Raw genomic sequence first — 27320 nt, 5'->3', positions numbered from 1 at the left:
AACCACTGTACTATAACTGCTACTATTACTACTGCTGTCTAATCAATGCACTTTGTTGTATGTAGAACAAAACCTGGGACTAGAGCCCTAGATGTGACAAAAGGCCAATAAATAGCGTGGTATAAAAACAACCCTGGAATTCCATGTGTTCGAGTTGAAATTACATTGTTGGGCTATTTCTAGAGCCATGCACAATAGTGAAATCTGGTGAGTCAACAGGATGTAACAAGGAAAGGTTAGGTCCTTTCAGACACTGGCAGGGAATGTATTGTGTATAGGTAGGTTAACATACGAAAGGGACACACACACACACACACACACACACTACTGTATATACATATGGCCATTGATTGAAATTGTAATGCCAAATATCAAAGACAAGTTAAAAACACGTCATCCTAGTATTACCATTTTCAAACCAGACATTTTGTAAATAATATGTGACTTGTTCCATTCTTTTAAGGAGGGAGGGGAGACCAAGATATGAGGCCCCTGGAGGCTGGATAAATTAGGGGAGCATTGTTCTCAGTATGAGTCACAGTGTGTATTTACTCCCAGGGAAAGGGCTAAAGTTCCCATCAATGTTTGGTAATATTTAACAGGATGGTTTTGGGTGATGTGGCTCAGAAAATAAACATGAGGAGATAGCGGCATGGTCTCCACGGTGGCCCAGATACCTACAAACAGTTCCTGTCTCCACGGTGGCCCAGATACCTACAAACAGTTCCTGGCACCTGCTACGAGTCCACAGAGACACCACACAGAGGTGAGTAGGATAGTTTATGATGGCTTTTTCCGTTTTATTCAGTGAACTTTAAGGTAGCATTGTCAGTATCTGCTGCAGGTTGAAGTTGTGAGTATGTAATGGGAAAGAGACATGGTCTCACTTAGATTTGAGTTATACTATAATGGGGTAGTTGTGTGGCTATAGTTGTGTTCCTATTTGAGCAGCTATATGTGAAAGTGTCATAAGTAGTGAGAAATGGCAACTGTCATTTTCTATTATTTTGGAATTTACCTCCCATTGCCAATTCTTTTGCATAATTGGATACATTTTAAATTATGTGCTGTGATCACATGTGGACGGATCTTTGACCTGCCAATTTTGTATGGTACAATTATGAAATCATTCACAAACTAATTACTCTAGTTTTTTGCTTGGAAATTTAGTACATTTTCTAGACATGTAATGTTTCACTGACCCAACTAACTGAGATAATTTTCCCTTTTGGAAATGTTTAGTGTAGTACAAATACAACCCGGCATGCATATATCGATTATATATAGTGTGTAGGGAGACAGACCGTAATAGATGAGTTTACTGTTTCAGTCTGTTTGCCTCACTTTCAGGTAGATTCAGAAGGGAACAATGGCCTGACTGTTGACCTGAAAAGCATGGACAACCTTGTCCCGTTGATTCTCTCTCTACTACTGACATGCATGATTCAAGGTGAGGTTTGTCCAGTCCAGTACAAAGCACAGCAGAGGATTTATTCCTTAAATCTTCATTAAAGCAGTGCCTAACCCTAAACCAGTCCTCTTTATCATACGTCTTACAATGCCTCAGCTGGTTCAATAGTGTATTTTAAACCGTCTATTTAACGCCTACACCCTTGATATTAAACCCACTGCCAGTCTAATTAGAGGGCCAAATCATCTATCTACACTCTTTTTTTCTTAAAATGGCAGGGTTCTTGTTCGCAGTAAGATATAGCCAGTGGCCCGGGACCTCAGAGTCACTGGTTCATGTTCCCAATTGGTATCCAGATGAATATGTTCATTACTCTGCCATTCTCTGATTACAATGACAAGAAAAGAGCTGTATGGGCTGGCCTAGATATTTCTCAGACCTCATTTCCTAAACGGATACATAATTTATGACTCCACATGCTGGCTGTAGCAGCTAAAGCAGTTAGCTCTCCAAACAAGTTATCTATCACCCGGAGTGCTCTGGCATAACCCTATTATTTCATATTCCAAAGTTTCTACCCTGACCGTTAATATTCACCCCCTTTTCCCTCGATTTGTCAGTGATGATGGGGAACTATGCAGGCTCCTCTGAAATTCAATTGGAGAAGTGTGTGTGTGTGTGTGTGTGTGTGTGTGTGTGTGTGTGCTGTGTGTGTGTGTGTGTGTGTGTGTGTGTGTGTGTGTGCATGCGTGCGTGCACGGGCATGCACACGCACATGTGGGTGTTTGAGTCTACAGTGTGGGGCTTGTGTTTGTGTGTAATATCCTTCCCAGTGCCAAAGGGGTCTAATAGATGGCTCACGGCAGGTTATAATGGATCGCTTTGCTCCTTCGATGATTCTCCGTCTCATTCAGTCTTAATCCGGTGCACAGCCGTGTGGGGGTTTTCTCTTTAGCTGTGTAAGTGTTTACCCCAGTAGGGTGATGCATAGCTTACAGCTGAAGGCTACAGTACACAAACTCATTTGCACTGTGCTTTTGGTTTGGGCTCGAGCTCCCCCTAAATCCTGCTTGCCCTACTTGTAGATCAGCTATTTTCAGTTTCAAAAATGTAAAAGTAATTTGATTATTGTCACAGTTATTTGGTGTTTTTTTATGTTTTTTTTGTGTTATTAAAATGTTCCATATCGCTCAGCTCTAGGACAAAATGTAGACAGCATCTCTCTAAGGTTGTCTGCCTGTCTCTCGATCTCTCTCTTGCTCTGACACACTCACATGTTCAGTTATTTCCCCTGCCTCTCTTTTAGATTTTTTACATATTTTCTTCCTGACAGGCAGTGTAACAGTTTTCTGTTCCACTGCCTCATTCCTTTTTTTTTCCTTCATCCTGTTAATCTGTCAAATTCACTCACTTTTCTTTCACTTTCCTTTTTCTCTATCTCAGTTTCCTCTCTTTCTCAGTCATGCAGTCATCTAGAAGTGGCGTAGTGCACAGAGCCCTTTCCCCCTTTTTTCTTTTTTGGAGAGCCTATTTGACAGGAAGTGAGTGCTCACTCAGTTTAGCTTAGTGTCTTGTGGAAGCAACTTTGTGTGCAAATAACATTCAACTATGTATTACGCTCCATTTCATACAAAGTCTAACTCTTAACTCACTCTTGACAAGCAGCTGTCCCTAGTTGAAAATATAGAAATAAATCAAATGATTACTGTGTCTCTGAAATCCTGGGTATTAATTTAACTCTCGAGAGTGTAAAAGTTACTGGGTCACCTTTACAGTTAATTTAGCACTCCAGCTTTTGCTGTGCCAGTATCTCTTTGCAATCATGTCATCTGGTAGGAGGTTCAAGAGCATCCGCGCAAGCACCAGCAGGCTGTCCACAAGTTTCTTCCCCCACAACCCTGAACACGCTCGCCATATACTTCCCACAAAATTTGCCAAAACCAACATCATGAAATTAATAGCACTTTTGTTTTGATTAGTACTGTACCTAGTCGGCTGTTGTTCAACCACAAAATAAACACCAACGACCTCAATAATTTCAGACCAATATCGAAATTACCATTTCTCTCCAAAGCTCTTGAGAAAATAGTTTACTCCCAACGTTTAACTTTTATAAATGACTTTTTGAGAGGTATCAATCAGGTTTTAGAGCACATCACAGTACGGAAACGTCACTTCTTAGAGTTTTAAATTATATTAGAATGAATCCGGATGCTGGCTTGAACACGGTATTAGTGCTATTAGATCTTTCGGCCGCATTTGACACAATCGACCACAACATACTAATTGACAGATTAGAAAATTTGGTGGGTGTGACTGGCCCAGCACTTGAGTAGTTTAAATCGTATCTGAGTTACAGAACCTTCACGGTTGCCACTGGGAATGTGTCCTCCATAACCTGTGGCGTTCCACAAGGTTCCATTTTGGGTCCTATATTATTTTCTATTCATATGCTCCCATTAGGCCAAATCATCCGGAACTTTGACATTTCTATGCCGATGACACTCAAATGTATTTATCCATTGACCCATTACATACAACCTTACTCACTTCACCCACCCCTCTCACCCCACTAATGAACTGCAATCTCAGATCGGCAGATCAGCTGCTCCACAAGGTGACCACCACGGCTAGACTCAGAACAGAAGGTTCTGAGTCTAGGAGCTTTTGTTAAAAGGAGCTTTTGTTATACAATTTACAATTACAATTTAGGCATTTAGCAGACGCTCTTAATCCAGAGCGACTTACATTAAGCAAGAACAAAAGCATGGGAATACATCACATAAAAGCATTTATCATGAAACATGCGTAAGCTAAGAAAGTAACAGTGGAATATCTATATAATGAAACTATACATATAAACTATACATATATACTACTATGCTATACATATGTACTATGGCGTGCTATGACTATATACAATGCAATTCTAGTGCGGTCTACATAACATGCTATAAGTCTGTTTCAAATGCTATCTAAGTCTACAGAAGTGCTATCTAAGGGCGTAGGGTAAGTGCTATGGGCCATGATGGAGTCTAAGGGCCCCTCACCTGTGGAATCAACTTCCATTGGAAATTAGACAGGCTATACCTCACTGGGTCATTTTTATAGGATGGCTTTTTGTTAGAGCCTTTGGCTAATACTTGTGCTCATTTGATTGCTTTTGTCTTAAATTGAAATTGGTTGTGTTCTGTCTGTCTGTTTTTTTTTGTTTTTTTTTTAATACTTTGTAAACTTGCTTTTGAAAGGTGCTATAGTTTAATTATTTAGCACTTAACTTTGAATTAGCGTTGTCCCGATCTGTTTGTTTTTCCTTATTTTACTATGCTTTCTCTCTCCTTGTTTTGTGTTTTTGCCCTTGTCTCTTTTTTTGTAGTGTGTATTATGGAAGGGACAATAAAACGGACTCTGATAATGCCCATATTTAGCAGCCGAGGCTGAGGTGCATCTGGAGCCCGGAGCGCTGGCGGTGCTGCGTGGCGAGGAGGCCCGGTATACCTGCAGCACCTCTGAGCAGTGGACCGTGATGGTGTGGATGGTGAACGGGGCCTCCGTGCTGACCGTGTCCAGGGAGCATGGGGCCCTGCCTTCCAACAACCCCAACGTGAAGGCAGAGAACCGCTCCACCCCGAAGCGAGCGAGCTGGCTGTTTGTCCTCAGCAACACGGAGAGGAGCCACGAAGGGCAGGTGACCTGTGACCTCCAGAATGTCCAGCAGAAAACAGCAATGCTGCTTGTACAAGGTCTGTGCTTTTTGTCTACTGTGTGTGTGTGTGTGTGTGTGTGTGTGTGTGTGTGTGTGTGTGCGTGTGCGTGTGTGTGCGTGCGTGCGTGTACGCATGTTTGTGTGGCTGGCTTTTTCACTGTGCGATGTCAGGAAGACAAACAGCAACTGTATAGTGCGACTGTAAAGGGATTTTTCAATTACCTTCTGCAGAGCTAGATTCTCTCAAGGATAGAGTTGTTCTCACAAACAAGAGTATGCTAAAACACACACACACACACACACACACACACACACACACACACACACACACACACACTGAGCTAAGAAAACAAAGCAGATGGAAAGGGTCTTGAAAACAACTGTAGAGCGAAAGTGCAGAAACATGCAGAATCCAACCTTGAACACATGAACAACATCATGCAGGTAAAATGAGACGGAAAAAACAAAAGTTGATAGCAGCTGTGACGTCAACCGCCCACACTCTTAATGTACACATGTAGGCACTAAAGTACACAGAGGCAATAAAAACCAAACCCATAATGCTTTGCCTCCAGCCTTGAAGCTGTTCTTGTCTTAATTGGCTGCTTCTTGTTTCAATTTGTATGTAGGTGGGCTTGTACATTCTGCACAACTTTCCTGTACAAACGACAGCAGCATTCAGAGTACATAAATGGACCCAGGTGTATATCAGGGATTAAGTTCTTTTTGCCTGTCTGTTCTGGTAGGAGAACTGCTGCAAAGGCATTTTTGAATAGGTCCTATGATATTGTTGAGGCCAGTTAGGGAGGGGGGGGGGGGGGGGGGGGTTTGGGATGGGATCGATCCGGGTCCAGATATAAATACCAAATTGACGGCACTGGACCTGATGCCAGTCAGGAAGCATAGAAAGATTTATATGCTGCTGCTATGGTCCCCCAGATAGCCCTCTCCTGTCCATTCCTCTCCTCTCCTCTCTTCCTAATACACCTATAGCTCTTCACTTTAGTGTATATTAAACAAATGTAGAAATAATGCTTTCCTTTTGGACTTGCTAATGGTTGCTAATGGCTAGTAGTGTAGTTAATCTCTCTGAAGCTTTGTTGTGTTTCTATCATTTATTGTACATTATGCAGACACTGTGCCAAATGGGAGACGCAGTGTGGAGACTGCTGATGAGAATGCAGTTCTGCTGGGGTTGTTATTTCTGAGTTGAAAGCCTTAAGTTTCATGGTGTTGTGTAGTCAATTTGTTTGGAAGCTATATGCCTTTTTAGGCCAGCATTTTATGCAGCCTGTCTGGCTAAACATTCCTTGATAGTAATTTCAGAGAGAGAAAAAGAAATGGACCACTTCTGAGGAAATTCAGTCAGATAAATCAGTATATATTGTTTATAACAGCCAAAGTTGTGGTGGGTATAATATTGGGTATAACATTATTATTAACGTATGTATGAATTGTACAAATATTATTTGTACAATTATTATTTATTATTACTTCAGAAATAAGTACAAATATTTGAGCCTAAGGTCCGGTGTAGACAGTTTGATTAGACATTTTATGGTCCCTATGCGGGGAACATAAAAATATTGGCTATACTGACACAGCACAGCCAGAGCTCTTATGGGAATGGCATGTATCAAAACAGGTGACAACTCATTCAATGCTTAATGATTTTTGCTTCGACCTGTGCCTTCTCTGACCTTATTATTCAGCTAATTTCCCCAATACAGTCCCTAAACTGAAAGCTCAGCTAAAGAAAAGCCAAACAAACCCAAGAAATGTCTTCACTGCAAAAATGAGAGGCAACAAAGGCAATGACCCATTGCCTCCAATATATTAGACTAGAGAGAGGGCCTCCAAAGACACACATCCACATTGACGTATGGGGCCATTAACAGTACGTACAGAGGATCAAGCTGTGCAGTCGAGACGAGATGCACAGGATCTCGATGGCCTGACACAGCCTTTGAATTACTCGCACATCTTGGCTTGCCCAGTTAACAGTCAGCAACTCTGCCTGTGATTTGTGTACTGCGGGCGCAAATATACGGTTGGAGGAGAGCCACAAATCTGCGGCAGGCGGCTGACTCCCCGCGCAGTCCCCCTCGCCATGTCCCTGACTTAATTGTCCAATGTGAATGGGATGTAAATACGCCCACGCGTGCACTCTCACTCCTGAAGCCCCCTCTCTTGAACACACACACACACACACACACACACACACACACACACACACACACACACACACACACACACACACACACACACACAGTTCTTTATCCACAAATTACAATACATTTTTACAGGAAAACAAATATAACAGGGTTGATAACAAATTACATGGCACCTTCTCCTCCACACCGACAAACTGCCTACTGTATAACAGCCGAAACAGAGCAGCATTTGGCTTGTTCTTTGTCATGCCATCTATTGTTAGGCCAGTTTATGTACATGGCCCAGGCTTCCAAATATCAGTATGGTAAAATCTACATCGATACCCAAGTTTTAAGAGCAGGTTATAAATTATTATACAATTGATGCAGTATACTTTTTTTTTCCTTTTATGAAAAACAAAAGGAAGAAAAGGAAAGAAAAAACAGACAAAAACAAACCCCTAGAATGTTTATCTTGAAATGCCTGGTCCATGTACAAATCAAAGGCACAGCCCACCTCCAGAATCAGGACCTCCTTGTGACTATTTGTGGCTATTTGTGTGGATGTGCAGCAATGGCGGAGGAGGAGGTGATAGTGAGGACTAATTGTTTCCATAATCCATTGTTTCATCCTATATTCAATTCATCAACATAGCATAAAGATCGCACACGCCCACTGTATTTATATCAGCCACATGACATCTTACATCATCATTTAGTGCACTAAACATTAAAGTCCATAGACTTCGGTTGGCAAGTAAAAAATATCACAATACTACATACAAAGTGGTGAGGAGGAGAATAATAACAGTGGGGAGGTGCACAGTGGCATATACTTTATATCAAAGGGGAGTGCATGTGAGGTGGAGTGACAGTGGGAAGGTCACGAGGTGCACATTGACATGCTGTGTAAACGTACACGTACACAGGAAAATCACTGCATGTTTAACATCTTATATTACAATTGAGAGAGGCTGCTCACATTTAGTGTTCACAATCAGGTGGCCAAGACATAGACCATGACGTACGCGGAGTATGCGGAACTGTGCGCCTGTGCTCTGACGTCACTCACTTTACCTCTTTTCAACCCAGCTTTTGCATTTTCCGTTTCTGAAATACCGCTATTTCTAACTCTGTCTAGTATATTTCTCTTCAGAAGCGTAAATATTGTAACCTCCACACAGCAGAAATTATCCCAGAACGTCCGCATTCTGTTCAATTACCGCGGATGCAGCCTATAGATTCAGAGAAAAAAGGGTTTTAAAATGGTGCAGAGATAGGAAGTGGACAGCTGTGTTTCCTTCTTTCGATTGGCTATGGTCGATTATGTGACACGTCGATGCAGCGCAAGGCATGTTGGGTTACAGGTGCATGATGGGAAGTCAAGTTTTTTTCCCTGTTTTATTTATTGATGCGTGGCGCTAGATGTGAGCACACAGAAGGCGTGCTCACATCACAGATTCACAAAAACGGATGTTAACTACTACCCTGAGGTCTCTTAAGAATGAGGTCTAAATGAGATTACCTGCATAAATAAAGGTTAAATTAAAAACAAAATGGAGGCCTCGGCCATGGCTCAGCAGTCCAGGCACCTTGGCTGGTAGTCCAGTCTGGCAGTGTGCCGCGGGCTCGACTCCCGATCCCGATTGCCTTTACTGCATGTCTTCCCCCTATCTCTCTCCCCATCTCCTGTCAGCCTACTGTCTGTCCCTCCATAAAAAATATAAAAATAAAAGGCGCAAGCAACAAAAAAAAAATGAAAAATTGAATAATGCCAAACTTTTACTCCCAAGAGAATACAAATGGCTCCATTTGTAGGCCTACTACCTTGGGGGTTAAATGATCACTAAGGATTTTTCCTTCAGTGATTGGGCTAGGCTGCTACTCATGAGAATAATGAGCAGAATAATGAATGAATAATAATCAGAATAATTCACACCCACATGTGCTTGTGCGTGCCCCACACAAGACACACAGAGCAATGCAGCAGAGAAGCGTGTAGAACTCATCAGAGCAGAAGCCTTTACCTCTCCCAGATTAAACGTCGCACTCAACGCAGCAATTTCCCCTCCGAGGGCTTCTGCTGACGAATCACTGCCATTAGCGGGGGACGGAGAGGGGGGCGGCAGGGGAGCTGGGTGGGTGCCCCTCACTCCCCTGTATAGGCGCACGCACGCACGCACGCACGCACGCACGCACGCACGCACGCACGCACACACACACACACACACACACACACACACACACACACACACACACACACACACACACACACACACACACACACACACACACACACAGACGCTGCCGCAGCCCAAAGGGGGCAGGACTTTCCTGTGCCTGTGATTAACAGAACCTTAGGAGACCTTATTCCTGAGAATCACTTATGGACCTTTTTGGGGTGTGTTGGCGCAGAGTTGCTGAGGTTGTAAAGAGTGCCTATCTGGATTCAGATGTATCAATCAGCAGTGATTGGCCAGAGTCAGCCCTCCGTCGGACGATGCAAATGGGCCGGTTGGTCCCCCTCCAACCTTTGCCCGCTGGCATCGAGATTTGCTAAGAGCAGAGCTAAGACTATAGTACTACAAATGTCCTGACTGTTAATTTAAGTATAGGATTAGACCTGTAAGGGTAGCACTTTCTGGTGAATGTCCTTTAGTTGAGCCAGGGTGTTTCAGAATAGGAAACTACCGTTAAGTGAATCATTATCCTCATGATGACATCAAATGGAGGCCTCCTCGGGGCAATGTGGGACAGGCAATAACACACACACACACACACACACACACACACACACACACACACACACACACACACACACACACACAGAGCATCCAGGGCGTTTTGCCTAAATCAACACAGACATGTCATTTGGTTAGACAAAAGCGCAGAAGCTTCCGTAATTATCTCTCTGTCTATAGCAATTGTCTGTTGCATCCACTGCCTTTCAGTCTGACAGACAATAGACTTCACATATGAGATATATCACCCAGGCCTCTAAGTGGCTTATTTGGCTGGCAGAGAGATAGAGGGGGAAGAGAGAGGCATTTGTTAGCCAGTTGAGACTTTAAGACAGATGATCAATCACTGTGGGAAGAGTGCATTCTGTCCTCTGCAAGTGAACAGGCTCAACTGAAGAAGTTCTGTTCATTTTAGGGTACATTGGCACAATTCTAATTCTTTCTCTAAAGTCTTCAGACTTCAGTCGTCAACCTTGCTATGTGTTTTTCTTTCAGATAGGGGCAGTGTGGAAGTCTTGGGGGGTAACAGGACAGCTCTGAGGGACGAGTGGCTCCTCTTTGAGTGTCAAGCAGAAGGATGGTACCCAAACCCCAGGCTGGCATGGCTGCTGAATGACATAGAGGTAAACCATCAACATCAATCATACGCCCTGGAACCTTCATCATACAGTATAATATGAATTTCCTATTTTAGGTATTTTGATGAATCAGAACAAAATATAGTGCATCAGTGGGATAAAATTGAAATGGCATTACGGTACATTCCTGTTCCCATGTTGAATTTTCATGTATGAGATACGAGGCAAAAAAGCTAAAGGTTTTCATCATCATCAACATCATCATCTTTCAAAACATTACGTCATGTGGTCTATGGAAAAAAGTTAAATTAACAGCACCACATGTGATGTCATGTGGCAGCGAAGTCTATGGACTTTTAACGTTTTAATGTTTAAACGCTTGTGTGAAGTGAGGGGCGCTCTTATCATTAGTAGGGCGCTCCTACATCATCTCATGAACAACTGAATTTATGTGATTGGTTAGGGTTAGGATTTGCTCGTCTATCACACCCCAAATCACACCTTGGAAAGTGTTTTTTGACTGGGGGGGTCATATTTTGACAGCAGGAATTGCCTGTCATAATTTGACCCCCCAGTATCAGGATGTATTAGGATGTTGATATTCATTCATCAGCCAACACTTCCCACTCACAGGTAGTACCCCCCCCCCCCCCCCCTCTCGTGCTTATCACAGTCCATTTATACTTTATAGCATCATATTTGATGTTGGAAGGAAGGAGCGAGTCCAGACTCAGTTCTCCTGTTCTGAGAGTCCATATGCCTGTGCCTCCACCTTCCTCCATCAACACGTGAAGATTGTAACTCCCTCCTTACTGGCCTACCAGCATGTGCACTTAAGCCTCTCCAGCTGATCCAAAATGCTGCAGCTCGCTTGGTCTTCAACCAGCCAAAATTCTCACATGTCTCCCCCCTGCTCCGCTGGCTCCTCCACTGGCTCCCGGTCGCTGCCCGCACAGAATACAAAACTCTGATGCTGGCATTCAAAGCAACCAAAGGTATGGCTCCCCCATATCTTGCAAGTATGATCGAACCCTACAAACCCTCCCACTCACTCAGATCAGCCAACGCAGGGAAGCTGGAAGTACCCTCACTAAAAACGCCGGGACAACACTCCACACGTCCCAAACTCTTCTCCCTTCTGGCTCCAAAACTGTGGAATGCACTTCCCATTGCAGTCAGAACTGCAGCATCACTCCCAATCTTCCGCCGTAGTCTGAAAACCCACCTTTTCAGACTCCATCATGGCCCATAGCACTTACCCCACCCCCTTAGATAGCAATTCTGTAGACTTAGATAGCATTTGATACAGACTTATAGCATGTTATGTAGACAGCATAAGTGCATTGTATGTAGTCATAGCACGTCATAGTACATATGTGTAGCATAGTAGTATAGATGTATAGCTTATATGTATAGTTTCATTATAGATATTCCACTGTTACTTTCTTAGCTTACGCATGTTTCATGATAAATGTCTTTATGTGATGTATTCCCATGCTTTTTTGTTCTTGCTTAATGTAAGTCGCTCTGGATTAAGAGCGTCTGCTAAATGCCTAAATTGTAAATTGTAAATTGAGGAGCCACAACGACCGCTACTGCCAAACGCTGAGGAATGAACAGATGCCCTCGACAGCCCGTCAGCCAATCAACAGCCCTGTAGCCAGCCAGAAACAAGGAGTCACGGATGGACCAAAATGTGACAGTCGTTGTCAACAGTTTACCAAGAATGTAGCTCAGGTGGTAGACGTAAAGACACGTCGGCTGAGTTGCACAGGAAAGAAAATTCACCTCTGTAAACAAAACAGTGTGACAAGAGTTTCAATAGGTTAGGTCATCTAGAGGCACACCAGTGCATACTGGAGAAAAACCATACCACTGTAACCAATGTGAGAAGAGTTTCAGTGAGTTGGATAGTCTACAGAAACATCTGCGGATCCACACTGGAGAAAAACCATACCGTGGAAACAGGGTGACAAGACTTTCAATCAGTCAGGTCACCTGCAGTCACACCTGCGTCTCCACACTGGAGAAAAACCTTACCATCGTCAACCAAGATTATAATAGTTTTGGATTTGTCATTTGTGTAGGTGTGTTTGAGCACGGAATGTGTTTGGAGCACGTATTTTGATTTGATAAAAGCGCCCCTCACTTCACGTGTGATGTTTTTCTAAATCAATTAATGTGGAATTGTCAGTTTCATAGCTAATGTACTTGAAACCTCTCAAACCCTCTTAAGGTACCTCGGTTGACACAAAATTATCTAACAGGAGTACTTGTCAGTGGTCATAGCACTGCACATTGGCACATTTCATGCTAAACATGCTTAATGCTGTAAAGCTGTTTGTCATACTCAACATGCATGTGTCATGCTGTTATTCTAACCATGGTGCACTGTGTTGTCTGCCTACGGCGTGGAGGTGGACGAGGGTGAATACAACGTCAGCAGTGAAGTGTCTGCAGACGGCCTCTTCAGTGTGAACAGTAGCCTCAGCGTGCATGCAGCAGAGAGCTCTCATGTGGAGTGCCTGGCCTCTGTGTCTGCTCTTCATCAACCTCTGACCAGTGGCGTTCGCCTCACCGTGGGTGAGAGTCCTCTTTAATAAGCACAGCAAGACCTGCACTGGTCTACATTCCACACATGCACTGTTGCACACATTCTATGTCATGTGCACACACGCACACACAAACAGTAGTGCTGTCAAACTATGCAGATCCAGTTTATTAATTTCTTTATTTACACCACTATTTCTTTCTTTCTTTCTTTCTTTCTTTCTTTCTTTCTTTCTTTCTTTCTTTCTTTAGTAGCTCGCCCTACCATAGGAGTAACCTATACCTTCTCTACAACCTAATTGTAATAGTGCTCACGATTTTGGCTTCCCACAATTAAATGAACATGATTGTCTAATTAGCAAGAATGTAAAAGTGAAAGCAATGCTCTGTTGATTTAATTTAGTGTTATGTTTTGGTATTCATTCTGAGATGCACAGAATTTACAGTGGGAGGAAGAATTGTATTTTGAATAATAGGGGGAAAAAAGTACAGTAGCAACATGAATGTGAAAGCAGGGTTATGTTTATGTGACAAGTAATATAAACATTTATTATTTCCCAGTAAATAATCTTGATAAATAATCGTGATCTCGATATTGATCAGAACAATTGTGATAATCAATTCTGGCCATAATCGTGCATCTCTACGTGTGCAACCTTTATAATTTGTTGTACAACAGTGTCTCGTAGGTGTGCACCAGCAGCAGTGTTTCAGCACTAGTTCAGTAACAGAATGATGTGACCTTGCGTTTGCAGTGGCAGAGGTGCTGCAGGAGGAGGGAGAAGACTGCACTGTCCTGTTGGCAGTCACAGCCACCCTGGCCGCTATTGTCCTGCTGCTGCTACTCTGCATCTGCATTGTCCTCCTCCAAAGACTGACTGGACAAGCTAGTAGGTAGATCTTTTGTTCAGCTTTTTAATTTACACAACTAAGAGAAAGATATAAATCCACCTCCCCCCAACCCCTTTGTTCAGGTGATTAAGGTATAATAAAGAAGTCAGGCATACAGTGACTTGCCATTGCGGCCTCGATGACATTCAACAAGGACTCACAGTTCTTTTTTTGTTGTTTGAAACAAAGATAGAACATTGGCTGTCAGCAGAAACCTTGAATTCAGCTTATTTTCACTCTCTCGCTCTCTCTCTCTCTCTCTCTCTCTCTCTCTCTCTCTCTCTCTCTCCCGCTCCCAACCTCTCTCTCTCTTTCTATTTATTTTGCGGTGGTAGCCGAGCCACTTTCAAACTGCTTGCCATTCCTACAGTATCTTCATTATAGGCGAAAATTATGAAATTCTTAACATTTTCAAAAATAACAACACTGTGATTGTCAAATAAGCGAAGTAATGAAGACGAAGTTCTCCGCCCTTTCAATTAGTAACACCTAGCGCCCAGGACGGATATTGATCAAAAGGACGGATATTATTGATCAAAACCGATCGCATCGCTCCACAGGCTGGGAGCATCTGTTGCTCAACATCCGATGTTGCGCAACAGATGCTCCCCCCTGTTTAGCCGACGAGACCGAAAATCTTAAAACGTTAATAACTCTTGATCTAAATCATTCTGTCCAATTCTAACGCTCCGGTTCGGTCTCTATCCTTTTATTACTCTATGGCTACATCTAGCTGCTTCAGCTACGAAATAATAAAACAAAATTATAACATGACCATTGACCAGTGCTTTCAGTTACTTTCTAGCCTCAGTCTGGGAATCGGGTAAGCAAGAAGGACCACAACTAAATCTACTCTATGACGTTCAAGTCTGTCTGTCTGATGCGATATAGAGATAGAGATGCAAAACACCAAGCCACTGTCGGTCAGGCTGTCAGGCCATAGATTAGTGTCTGTGGCTGAAAATCGTCATCATGTTACTTTCAAGGTCAATTTGTCAGATAGACACGTAAAACCCATGCCAACTGCAGGGTGTGTTCAGGATTTAGTCCCTCTCACGGAGACACAGAAAAATGCTGTGAACTAATTGTCAGCTGTTGTCTGTGTGGTGTGTGCAGGAGCAACGTTTAACACCTTTTAACACGGGACGTCTAACAGTCTGATCATCGACGCAGTCTGTAATAGTCGGATAGAATCAATTTGGTGTGTCAGGCCCGATAGACTGGCAGGACTCTGATAACGGTTTGATGTCACTGACCTAAACCGGTGCTGGCCAGCCCGATGCCCGCGATTGGGTCAGTCGTCCCATATGAAGTTTAACCTGGCTCCAGACTGTCACCCAAGTACTCTGATGGTTACGGGTATTGCACTAGTACTGGATATCGTACGAGGAGGAGTTGGGACCTGTTTGGCTTTGATAATAAAAGGTCTTGAGAACCAACCGTAATCCCTGGGATTTATTTGAGACCAGTGTAAATCTCAGCCTCAATTTGGAGCTCAGGGATTATCATACAGTCCTGTAGCAGGTGTGACCTCTCTGGTACTTCACACGGTCATTATCTTCACTGTTCATTTAACTCTGAGAATGTACAATGGAATCTCAAGGGCCCCTGGGGGTCCCCAGACCCCACTTGAGATCCAGTGTACTAATGATTGCAATATGCAACTACAAACGTCAGTGAGTTTTCTTCGTTGGTCTACTGGCAGACATGAAATATGATGCTGATAGGTGTAGAGATGTGAGCCAATAGCTGCAGTCTCACTCACTCACACAAACAAACAAACAGACACATAATGTACAAGAGTGAAAACTAAAATCTCCACTCTTGGCCATCGGCTTGGTAGAGATAATTATTGTGGAAATAATAATGAGGATAAAATATGGTCATTATATTAATTTGTCAGCAATGTTTAAACATAACATATATTCCTCCCTGTATAAATAACGGTTTATGTCCCACCTGGGGCAAAGCATGCCATCTGCACCATTGTTATTGTTGTGATTTCACTGTTGACAGGAGGTCCTTGGGCAAAACCAAAAAGCCTGATGAGGTGATAAAACTCATTAACAATATGCACCGGCTTCTGCTGTAGAATTCAGAACTGACCCGGGGCAGTGGCGTTAGTTAAGTTCAGGACCCAAAACTAATAACGGCTGGGGCTTTTACAGCTTTTGTATTGCTGTAGCATATTGATACTGTGGTCAGTGCAATGAGAATATTAAAATCGGTGATTGATCACTTCTAATGCTCATGATCACATGCTCAAGGTTCATGTCTTTTTTTAATTTTCAGAATCAAGTCAAATCGAAGCTATAAGGTAAGGCTCTAATGACCATGTTCTAGTTCATTTGGAGACAACACAGGCCATGGATATTTCTGCTTTTAAGCTGGCAAAATACATTTTGTTCTGTTCTGTTGTGTTCTGTTGCATGATGGTGTCCCTTGTCGAGAATAGTGCTATTTTTATGCAACAGCGTATAAACTAGAACTGCACTATGTCGAGTGCCTACTTGCTTGTTTCACACTAGTAGGCCATTGTGTGCAAGCAGAGCGAGCAAGTACTGTCGACCGCTACAAACTGTCAAATCTCAGCTTCTCTGTGAAAGAAGAACATGAATTACCTTCATGTTCTTCTGTTGAAGAACTATTGAAGAACATAAAGGAACATGAAGGTAATTCTATTTAAGCATTTCAAATTCATTCTTTCGTTACGTAATTAACAACAATCAATTACGTAATGTTGTAATTAATACGGATCAGTGACGGCTTTCGATGGTGATGTATATGTCGATCAGTGTCGGGTGGATTAAAGGAAATGCCTTTGCCTGTAATTTGTAACTTGATTAGCGGTATACTGTGGTTACTTTGCGCCCTGTTGTATTGTATTGTATTGTATTGTAGCAGCATATGACATCAGGGTATAACTGGTATAAATAGTTCTCAATGATGACGTAATAAAGATGTGGATTAAACCGTTTAATTACGTCATCATTGAGAGCTATTTATACCAGTTGGACCATACCATTGGATCCTTTAATCATTAAAGGATCCAATGCCAGAGTGTAATTGGTTTTCGATGGTGACGTAATGATGATATGTTTTAGTGTCGGGAGGATTAAAGGTAATGCCCCTATGTATACATGTATGTAATCTGGCACCACTGCCGTATCAGGCAAGTAGTCATTACGTCATACGCTGCCACGGCACATACGCATCAAACATCGTCCTGGACGAAAACTATTACTTGCAAGTAATTAGGCTTCAGAATTCCATTTGTTCATTATATTCAGCATCAATCCCAGTTAAATGCACATAAGTCATTCATAGCTTTGATAGTTCCTTATTATAACTACTTCATCAGATATAAATGTTCTGTGCTTTTAAGAAGCTGTTATGTTATACATTAGTACTCAGCATTTTAATAAAGAAATCCATTTTTATGTCTTTCAACTGAACAGTAATTGAACTCAACGGTTTAGTTGGCTTGAAGCGAATAGCATGAATAATGATGGCATTCATTCTTCTCAAAGTGCATATATAATGAAAACAAAGCACAAACTCTGGTTTATTGCAGTTGTTGGGATAGAAGTGGACACAAATAGCATTATATCTGACAAGGTTGCTGTGCATGATCCAAGGTAAAGGTTATCCTTTCAATTGGACGAATCCTTTGGGCTTTCACAGGTTCAACCAATCGGTGAGCGGGAGAGGCTCAGTTGCTGAGGAGACGGGTGGTAACGTCAACTTGGGATACTCTGCTGAGGCCCTGACAGGTATAAATACTCTGATAGATACTCTGCTGAGGCCCTGACAGGTATAAATACTCTGATAGATACTCTGCTGAGGCCCTCACAGGTATAAAAACATCTATCGATCTATCGATCGATCGATCGATCGATCAATCGATATATAGATAGATAGATAGATAGATCGATCGATCCTCTGCTGAGATCTATCTATCTATCTATCTATCTATCTATCTATCTATCTATCAATTGATGATACATGCGTCAGTGAATACTGCATACAGTTTTAGAGAGAAAGATATATATGGTATATTACATTTTATAAACGTTTTGAACAATATTACATATTGATATTTAGTAAGGAGTATAGTATATTATTACAGAAAAAGGCTTCTGGACTTCTGGTAATATCTCCGGGCAAAATGAATGAAAATATCTTTCACTTTAAGTATACTAGACCTGTGCCCGTTGGGCACCAGCCTACTTGGAGATGATGCAAGTTGGGAACAAACCTGGTGTCCCTATTTTCCAATGTCCAAAATAGATAAATTAGCAGATCTAGGTCAGATTTTTTTAACTTACTGTAATTACCTAAACCCTGTATGCTGTTCCTTGCCTGGAGTCCCACAGGGCAGGAGTCTACACCAGGACCCCTCCTTTTCCCATCTACACTAAACCACTTTGCCACAATGAACTTTTATGTCTTCTATATTAGCTGAATCACGCTAGGTTTATTTAGTAAGATGAACCAAGGGTTTGCTAATGCTTTACCCGTTCGCACTACCCCCAACCGTGAATTACGCACAAGGCAGCCCAGCTGGCACTAGCTGTCCCTAAACGGTATCTTACAGCCGCACTACGTGCTATACAATATGCCGACTCTGTTATTTGCGCCTGGAGGTGTGGCCGTTGGCATGTTGTTGTATTATCCCTAAAATTGCTAGCAAATAGTTGATTCTAAAACCACCCGCTATAGGCAAATTCGTTTGGGAGAGCACCTGCAATGGACATGTCAGGGGTTGGGCGCTGAGCGCACAACATTCAGAGGTCTCCTTGTCTCCTAATTCTCCACAAATCTCTGTGATACAAATTTTAGTATAATCAGCAGAAGTGAGTGTGAATTAGCCCTTTGCTAAGTCCCTCCCCAACACGTCCTTGTCCAATAGGCACGTTAGCAGCGAGGAGACAGGACAAGCTGTCCTTCTCCCCTATAGAGATGCATGTTAAATGACAGGATTTCTCCATATAAATAATCAATCATTTCAGTAGCAGTTACCAGCAGTAACCACGCCTACAGTAGGCTGTTCACTGGACAAATTTGCATGACATTATTTAAATTAACTAGAAATACGAGGAAATTACAGAGGGAGAAATCAACTTTTAACGACCACCCGACAGGAGTTATCATGTTCATCAGGCCTCTCATTTGTCTCTTTCTCATAAAACCTTTTCAGATGGGGGTCCAGGGACACATTCATAATCTCAATTTAGGGTGACAAACAAAGTTTGAGAAGCACTGCTGTATGGAGGTAAAAGACGAGGTCACGTCGGGCTAAGTGTCTCTGTTTCTCACAATGCAGATGCTGCCTACAATGAGCTCATCAGGGTGACCTACAGCCAGACAGACTCAGTCAGCACCAGCACCCACAAGGTAAGAGGAGAGTGGAGAGAGCATAAAGGCACCATGACTGGAAGAAAGAGAAAGAGAAGGGATATTAGAGAGAAAGAAACGCAGAAACGGGGAGAGAGGGCATTCAAAAGAAGCAGGGAGGGAGGGAAGGAGGATAAGGGAGACAGCGGGTGAAGAGTGAAAGGCAAAGAGAGAAACAGAAAGAGAGGTGCGTGGGATAATCTGGAGCTGAATAATGCAGTCAGTCAATCATTCTGCAGCTGGAGACGCCGCCACCTCCTCCCATATTGATGAGAACAGGAGGGGAGCGTAGAGCAAGCAGCCTGCTCCTGGTCCTCTGTCACACTGCTTGACATCTCCATGTCAGACAGCCTCATGTATCCATTACGGCATAATCCACGGGAGAATGGAGATTTTAGCATTTTAACATTGAGGCTTTTTAGATACATTGGTTAAATGCTGACCTTCGAAGTATTTACTACTCAGAGAGTCATAGTCACATTTCATGAAGGCAGATTAACAGTACAATTGGGTGTGTGTGTGTGTGTGTGTGTGTGTGTGTGTGTGTGTGGGTGGGGGGGGGGGGGAGGGGGGTGGTATTATCATTGCATAATAGTAAATTCCACAGTTAAGTAAATAAGTGGAACTCAGTAGACAATTGAAGTCCATATTGTTTAGAAATGCCATTCACAAAAGCATGTCCTGTCCTGAGCATGACGTTAAACTGCTCCGTAACTATAACCCTTAATGTATAGTGGGTGGCTGGGTGCAGATTTAAGATGCATTTGCAACCTCTGTGGACTGTGTGCTTCAACACAATCAGAAGCTACTATACAACAAGGCAGCTACCGGGAAGAGAGGTGTGGGACCTGGCCTTCTAGCAGTGTGTCCGTCCGCTGTCGGAACAATAGTGGGTGGATTTTAGACCCACAGGATCAGCCACGCTACGGAGAACGATATGACACCGGGTGGCAATGCAGGAGTGGACTGGGAACATTGGCTGGGTTTCTCGAACGCATGTGGTGTAAGACTTGTAGTGCCGCAAATGCTCAGTTGCTCCTCTAGGCCGCACACAGAAGCCTGTGAACATAAATATATAATACATATATTTATTATATTTATTTTTAAGAGTAAAGAGAGTCAGCTGTCCAGCAGTCAGAATTTCAGAATGGTAGACCTGAGGCCTACCTGAGGCCTGAGGCTTGAGGCCTGAGGCCTACCATTGCGTGGCACATCTATGCACGAAATGTCTATGTCCACAGGCTTCTGTGTGCGGCCTAGAGGAGCAACTGAGCATGTGCGGCACTACAAGTCTTACACCACATGCATTCGAGAAACCCAGCCAATGGATTGTTTCCTCTGGTGGTCCAGCCTGGGACATGCCCGCCCACAGACTGGTGTGTGTGTGTGTGTGTGTGTGTGTGTGTGTGTGTGTGTGTGTGTGTGTGTGTGTGTGTGTGTGTGTGTGTGTGTGTGTGTGTGTGTGTGTGTGTGTGTGTGTGTGTGTGTGTGTGTGTGTGTGTGTGTGTGTGTGTGTGTGTGTGTGTGTGTGTGTGTGTGTGTGTGTGTGTGTGTGTGTGTGTGTGTGTGTGTGTGTGTGTGTGTGTGTGTGTGTGTGTGTGTGTGTGTGTGTGTGTGTGTGTGTGTGTGTGTGTGTGTGTGTGTGTGTGTGTGTGCCATATAAATAATAAAATACATATAATCCATACCGGTATTTAGTGACAAAAAAAGTCAGTTTCAAAATATAAAAACAGCTAAAACAACAATAACAATATTGGAAATATAGAACCCGCTGCAACGTGTGGTTATAATTCGTTCCAGCTGCTGTTCACCCAGCTCATTATTGGGTATACTTTTAAATCTTGCAGGAGTATAAAAACAAGTTATTTCCCATACAGCTTTTGTATCTACATTGTTACAAAGTAAGTGAAGCTTTGGTGCAATAACTGTGTACATCACTGACCCTAGAAAAATAATTGCAAAGCTATCTTTATACCACATTGTTTATAATCCATTGAACCATACACATTTTAATATGTGATACTGTGTCTCCTCTCTGAGCCACTTGAGGCCAATACAAAGAGCAGGGAGAGGATGTGTTCTGGAGTGGAGTTTAAGGATCAACCTAACTCATTTATTTTGAGAGGTCTGCAGCATATGTTTATTATTTTTTTATTAAAGGTATAGGGAGCGGTTGCTACAGCTGTTGCATATGTATAGAATATACATACCCAGTTTTTTTTTTTTTTTTACATATATACGTACGTACATACATACACACATACATGACAGACAGTAACAATAACACGTCAGGGTAATATGGTAGGTTGGTACTAGAAAGGGAAAAGATAAATACCCATATACATAAAAAAAAAAAAAACATACAACAAAAAAACTAAAACAAAGACACCCCTAAAAACTAAAACCCTGAGATCCAGAATGGGGCAGCGACTACAGTGTATATTGGTCATCATTTAGCAGCAGTGTTGTAGCTGGCGATTTATCCCAGATGTTCTATGAAGGGTTGCCATGTCAAATCAAATGTATCAGTTTGGTCTAGTTTCAAGTATCGTATCCTCTCCACCTCCTACGTATTTACCAGGTCAGCTAGCCACATTTTGACACTGGGACCTTCTTTCCCTTTCCATTGCAGTAGTATACACTCTTTAGCAGACATGAGGCAGAAATTAAGAAAACGTCTGTGAGCCAAGATCTTAGGGATATGCTAAGATAAAATAGTAGTTCACTACAAGGACTATACTATACGGTGCTTTCTGCGCTCTTTGTTGGAATTAATTTGACAAATGTAAATCTGTCAATGTTGAGGAGCTAATTGTGCCTCGAAGGAATGACTAAACCCGACCCGTAAATGATTCATCGATTGGCACATTGATTCCTAGATAACATGTCGATGTCTAGTGCTGTGTCCTCGTGCCTAATAATGAAAGCAGGAAGGATATGAAAAATACTATCTCTTAGACTCCATGTTTATGCCCTCTCTTTCCAATTACCTCTTATGTGCATTGTCTCTGTGCTGAGGTCACAGGTTCAAATCAGTTCTGCCTCCGTGTCTGTAAAGTAATATATATTTTTTGTTTCAAGGCGGGTTTATACGATGTTTAAAGACTCAATACAACCAGAAGGCAGTATCTTCTATAAGCTCACAACCCCTCGCACCATGACGGATAAATTCAATTCTAAATGTTAATGCCATGCCCACAGGTTCAAAGTGGGTGAAAAAATAAAAAGGTGCACGGTGTTGCTGGGGAGAACATTTCAATAGATTCTGAACCGCTGTTTCTCTGAGTCTGCTGCTGGAAGAGTTGGCCATCTATAGGATATGGCTTTAAAAATGCTTTGTGAATCACTACTATAAAATAAATCAAACAGGAGCAGGTCCCTCTCAAAGGTGGTAAAATAAATGGTAAATTTTATCCAAGGTGCTTTACATAGATTGTGCATTACATTCGGAATTTAAGGCACAGAATTAGAGTAGATAGAGGACTGATGATCTCCATTCCATAATTCACATAGCGGAATCAATATTATGGTATCAATTGGACACAAATCACAGGCTGCTATATTGAAGGAAAAAAAGATAATAAATGGTCTGTGCAGATATTTTAAAAACTTAATTTGACACAGAAACAATTGTCTCACTAAGCAGACTTTAATCTATATGTTCCAGGCCCCTGATGTTGTATCTTCCAGTAACTCTCAGAGTCAAGCCCAGGTGGACCTGGGAGAGGAGATATCCAAGACCGTCAGGAGAGTAACCACAGTCTGAATATGGACATATGATGGTGTTTGTTATAAGACACCACTGGACTTTTAAATTACTAACGTTATTCCACGTTATTATTAATCTTGTTTCATGACCTACATCAAAACACAGTTTCAGGATGAATACAACTTAGATCAGTAATACTTTTAAAGATGGAGTGCCGTGTACCCCCCCCCCCCCCTAAAACATGATCATCAGGTACTATGATTATATTATGAAGTGGGTATTTATATAAAAGCAGGTATTTTTCAAAAAGAAAAAAAAATGGTTTTCACCTTAACACCACCCTGACCCACCTGAACTTAAGCCTCACCCATAGCTGTTGTTGTATGATAATGTGGGAGGGGTTAGGGGAGGCGTTAGGGTTATGATGTCACTCTTCTTCATGTCCAGCCATCCTCTATATCACGTCTTTCCAGTGGTTGGCGCAGGCGAGCGCAGCGGCATTTGGCTCGGCCAGGTCATCTCCAGTACATTGTGGAGCAGAGATACATCTCATGATGTGGTCCATTGTTTGTGGTTCGCCGCACACGCATGCACCAGAGTATGTTAGTTTCCATTTTTTCATGGATGCCTTGCAGCGTCCTTCGTCAACCCGCAGACGGTTCAGGGTTTTCCAGATGGCCCAAGGTTGGTCATGGCCAGTCGCTAGACATTCATCTAGGAGGCATCACGCCTCTCGATCTGTCCATTGGGTTGTCTGGCTGCCCAAGCTGTTCCACTGGTTGTGCCACTCCGTGGTCCTGGAGACAGATGGTGTGGTCTCCAGTTCTGTGGTGGTATCCAGGGAGCTGCTTCTGGACCTGAGCCGTGATGTCACTAAAAATTATATTATTTCGATTGGGCCTTTTGATTCAAAGGCTTTCAGCTTTCAGGAAGAAACCAAAAATACACAGGGAAGACATATTTGAATATTATAACCACAGCTGGGGGTCTAATAGAGTAATGTTAACTCCATAGACACATGCAAAACAGAAAAAGTACAAAAATCACGGCACTCCATCTTTAATGAATCAACTACAAAACAACACTACTTGTTGTTTTAACTTGTTTTGTTTCATTTTTTTGTGTGTGTTATGTATTCCTCTTGCACTGTTTGTGTCAATACTTAATGCAATCAATAAAAAAAGAACTAGAAAAAGTACCCCTCGGGCACAGGTCTCCACCAATAGGCCAATGTGAAAAGGTTGCCATTTCTTCTCACGCCTTTGATGCCAATTGGAGTAAGACTGGTTTCAGTGCTATTAGGCATGATCATCAAAGTTTTATGTATGTATTAGGGGCTTGAGAAGAATTTTCATAAAACTGCAATATTCCCCAAACGGCAAAATCCGGTAAAACACTGTTGTAAGGTGATGTATAGAGCAATTGCGGAAGACTGAGAGTTGGGGAGGTGCGTCAGCTAGGTCAGGAGGTAACAGGGGGTGCACGGCCAAAATAGTTTGGGGACCGCTGCTATTTAAGCCATTAAGCCATAATAAAATATGTTATATTAAATAACGGAGTTGGCTCCCCCTCTTTTCCTGTGCATAGTATCACAAACTCAATACATTTTCTTATCATGGAAAGGAAGTGGTTATAAACTATGATTGTAAATGAATACCATGTGACTGCTACATCTTGTGAGAATGACAAGCTGGTGAGGCATACTAAAGAAATGGAATGGAATAATGGGTTAATCTCTGTGCAAAGTGGGTGATATAACACTTGCATTTCATGACTGCAAAGGAGAGGGAGGCAGAGAATCGAAGATGAAGGTCTGTCAGGGGTTTTCTGTAGCTTTGATGGCATCACTGTCATTCACAGAGTCAGCATGCATAATGACATGCCTATCAACTATACTGGGTGTCTTTGGAAAACCGTGTATCTCAATAATAAGGAATTTTATAAATACCGGTATTAGCCATTTGGTCAACACGTACTGTACAGTGTCATTAGCTAATGCATAGCATAAATGGTGGCCCCCATCCAGAATGACTCCATATGACCTCATCCTCATGCTGTTCTCTTATGCGGAGAACATAATTATTTAAGTTTGTTGCACAAGTGGCAGTTCTGTTCGCCCCTTGCAGCATTCAGAGAGAAAAGATAAGAGACAAAATAAATCAATTCATAGAATGTAAATGAACAGTATAACAAAATGTACACATTCAAGTCAGCAACCAACCATTGGGGCTAATATAATGCTCTCATGTTGTATACGAGCTCACAACGCATCCATGAAGTATAAATTGAGCCCGCTGTCAATTGAAAACAACGTTCCAAAATAGTTCCCTGCAATTTTCTTTCACCAGATGGCCGACACAGATCTTTACTTCAGAAATCACATCTCACCAGTGTACTGTAGAGAAAGTGCTTGTCCTGTTTGTTTTTTGTTTGTTTTTTTTACTCATTTTATCGATGCCACCTTCTGTTTTTCTCATGCCAAGCGCCTGACATCGAGGCAATGGACTATTAAATAAATTAAGCATCCTCCAGTGGGCCAAACAAATACAAGTGCAATATGAGAGGACTATTACATGACCCGCGTCAGTATTTTATCTTCCAACTTCACCTTACCCCTCCCCAGGGCTCACTTTAGGGCACTCTGTCGGGTGTCAGTTACGCTCTGAAAATGGGGCATTCAATGGCCCGGAGCCATCTAAAACCTGGGGGCCATGGGCCAGTGTATGCTGTTCCAAAGCAAGGTCTTGAAAAGCTCTCTCTTGTGGAGTCCCCTACGCTCACTCTCTGCATGAACACATGACAGACTATATATTTATGTCCTGTGTAAGTGGATCCTTCAGTGATTTGAAATATGATGACTCCTAGCCAGGGGCCATTTGGCTTTGTGCCCTTAAAGGCCTCGGTCTCCACACCAAGATGTGCAATCGGGCTGTCGAGAATGATGAGCATACCATACTATCAGCAATGTGCAACAACAGATAGAGTGAGGCAGAGAGATGAACAGTGAGAGAGAGAGAGAGAGAGAGAGAGAGAGAGAGAGGGAGGGAGAGAGAGAGAGGGGGAGAGAGAGAGAGGGGGGAGAGAGAGAGAGAGAGAGAGAGAGAGAGAGAGAGAGAAAGAGAGGGAGAGGTACAATTATTTTATGAATTGCACTCATTCCTGGCAAAAGAACATCAGGATTGATAAAATGACATGTTTATTTGTTTGTTTGTAATGGCAAGTCTAGGTATACCCATGCATTGTTTTGTTTTTGAGTGGTGCAACCACTCCAAGGAACAGCAATGTCCGTGTGTGCCTATGTATGCTCCACCCTCGCCACTCACCGAGACCTCGCTGCCATGGCAACTGTCAAGCTTTCCGCCCTATCACCGCCCTCGCTTCATTAAGGGAAGAGTATATGCCAGTCTGTTTCACCAACCACTTGTCACCAACCACTCCGTCCTACCCCCCAGGGCTCCGCCCTCCTTCCTCCACCTCCCCCAGGGGCCTAGCCTTCACCATCATCCAAAAAACAGATGTTTATATTACTCCTACACATTTTGTCCAAACATCACAAATGTTCCTGACCTGGTGGAGACCCCCAAGGAGCTATTTTTCTAGTTTCCTTTCACACAGGCGGAGAGCAGTGTCATCAGCTGATTCTCAGGTGTGTGTCATTATGTCTGGAGCAATATGGCATATTTTAGGACCACAATGGAAACAAGTCCCCAGGACTTGTTTGTGTTATCCTTTTTTAGCCTTAATGTCATACTGCAGTCCACCACATGATGTTTACATTTCTGAGTAATAAAGTATTCAATCAATCAATCAATCAATCAATCAATCAATCAATCAATCAATCAATCAATCAATCAAGTAACTTTTAAATATGAAACGATCTGATCTTCTGACAATGTCGCAGTTAAATGGTGCATTAATATGTGCCTTTATCCAAGGCGCTTTACGTAGATTGTACACCCATTATGCACCCATTCACCAATTCACACATACTGTACATTCATACACCAATGGCGGAGGAAACCATGCAATGCACCAACTTGCACATCGGGAGCAATTAGGGGTTCAGAGTAGGCATGCCACGGTATGAGATTTTACAGTACGGTACGGTGCCGGTATTGATAATCTATACCTCGGTATTCCACGGTATTTATATTAAAAATAAAAATAAAGCCCCCCCCCCCCCA

The 27320-nt window shown here is 42.5% G+C and overlaps 1 protein-coding gene across 2 annotated transcripts; it reads left to right on the top strand.

The window, feature by feature from the left end:
• Positions 1-644: 644 nt before the first annotated feature.
• Positions 645-23335, top strand: igsf5b (immunoglobulin superfamily, member 5b). Of its 2 annotated transcripts, none has more exons than XR_013964576.1 (10): positions 645-766; positions 1351-1450; positions 4840-5154; positions 10507-10634; positions 13007-13172; positions 13895-14033; positions 16323-16347; positions 17715-17803; positions 19357-19427; positions 23095-23155. XR_013964576.1 is itself a non-coding variant. In XM_080771702.1 (10 exons), the coding sequence occupies exons 1-10, from the start codon at positions 653-655 to the stop codon at positions 23191-23193; spliced, it is 1242 nt and encodes a 413-aa protein (XP_080627828.1). In that variant the 5' UTR covers positions 645-652; the 3' UTR covers positions 23194-23335. The 2 variants fall into 2 exon arrangements, 1 of the variants encoding a protein (XP_080627828.1); XM_080771702.1 differs by having other exon boundaries at positions 13895-14029; positions 23095-23335.
• Positions 23336-27320: the final 3985 nt, after the last annotated feature.

This window comes from Protomyctophum bolini, assembly GCF_963924005.1.
Source record: "Protomyctophum bolini genome assembly, chromosome: 9".
Lineage (NCBI taxonomy): Eukaryota > Metazoa > Chordata > Actinopteri > Myctophiformes > Myctophidae > Protomyctophum > Protomyctophum bolini.
Note: the sequence above shows the minus strand (reverse complement) of the source record. Positions and strands in the feature narration are given on the sequence as shown.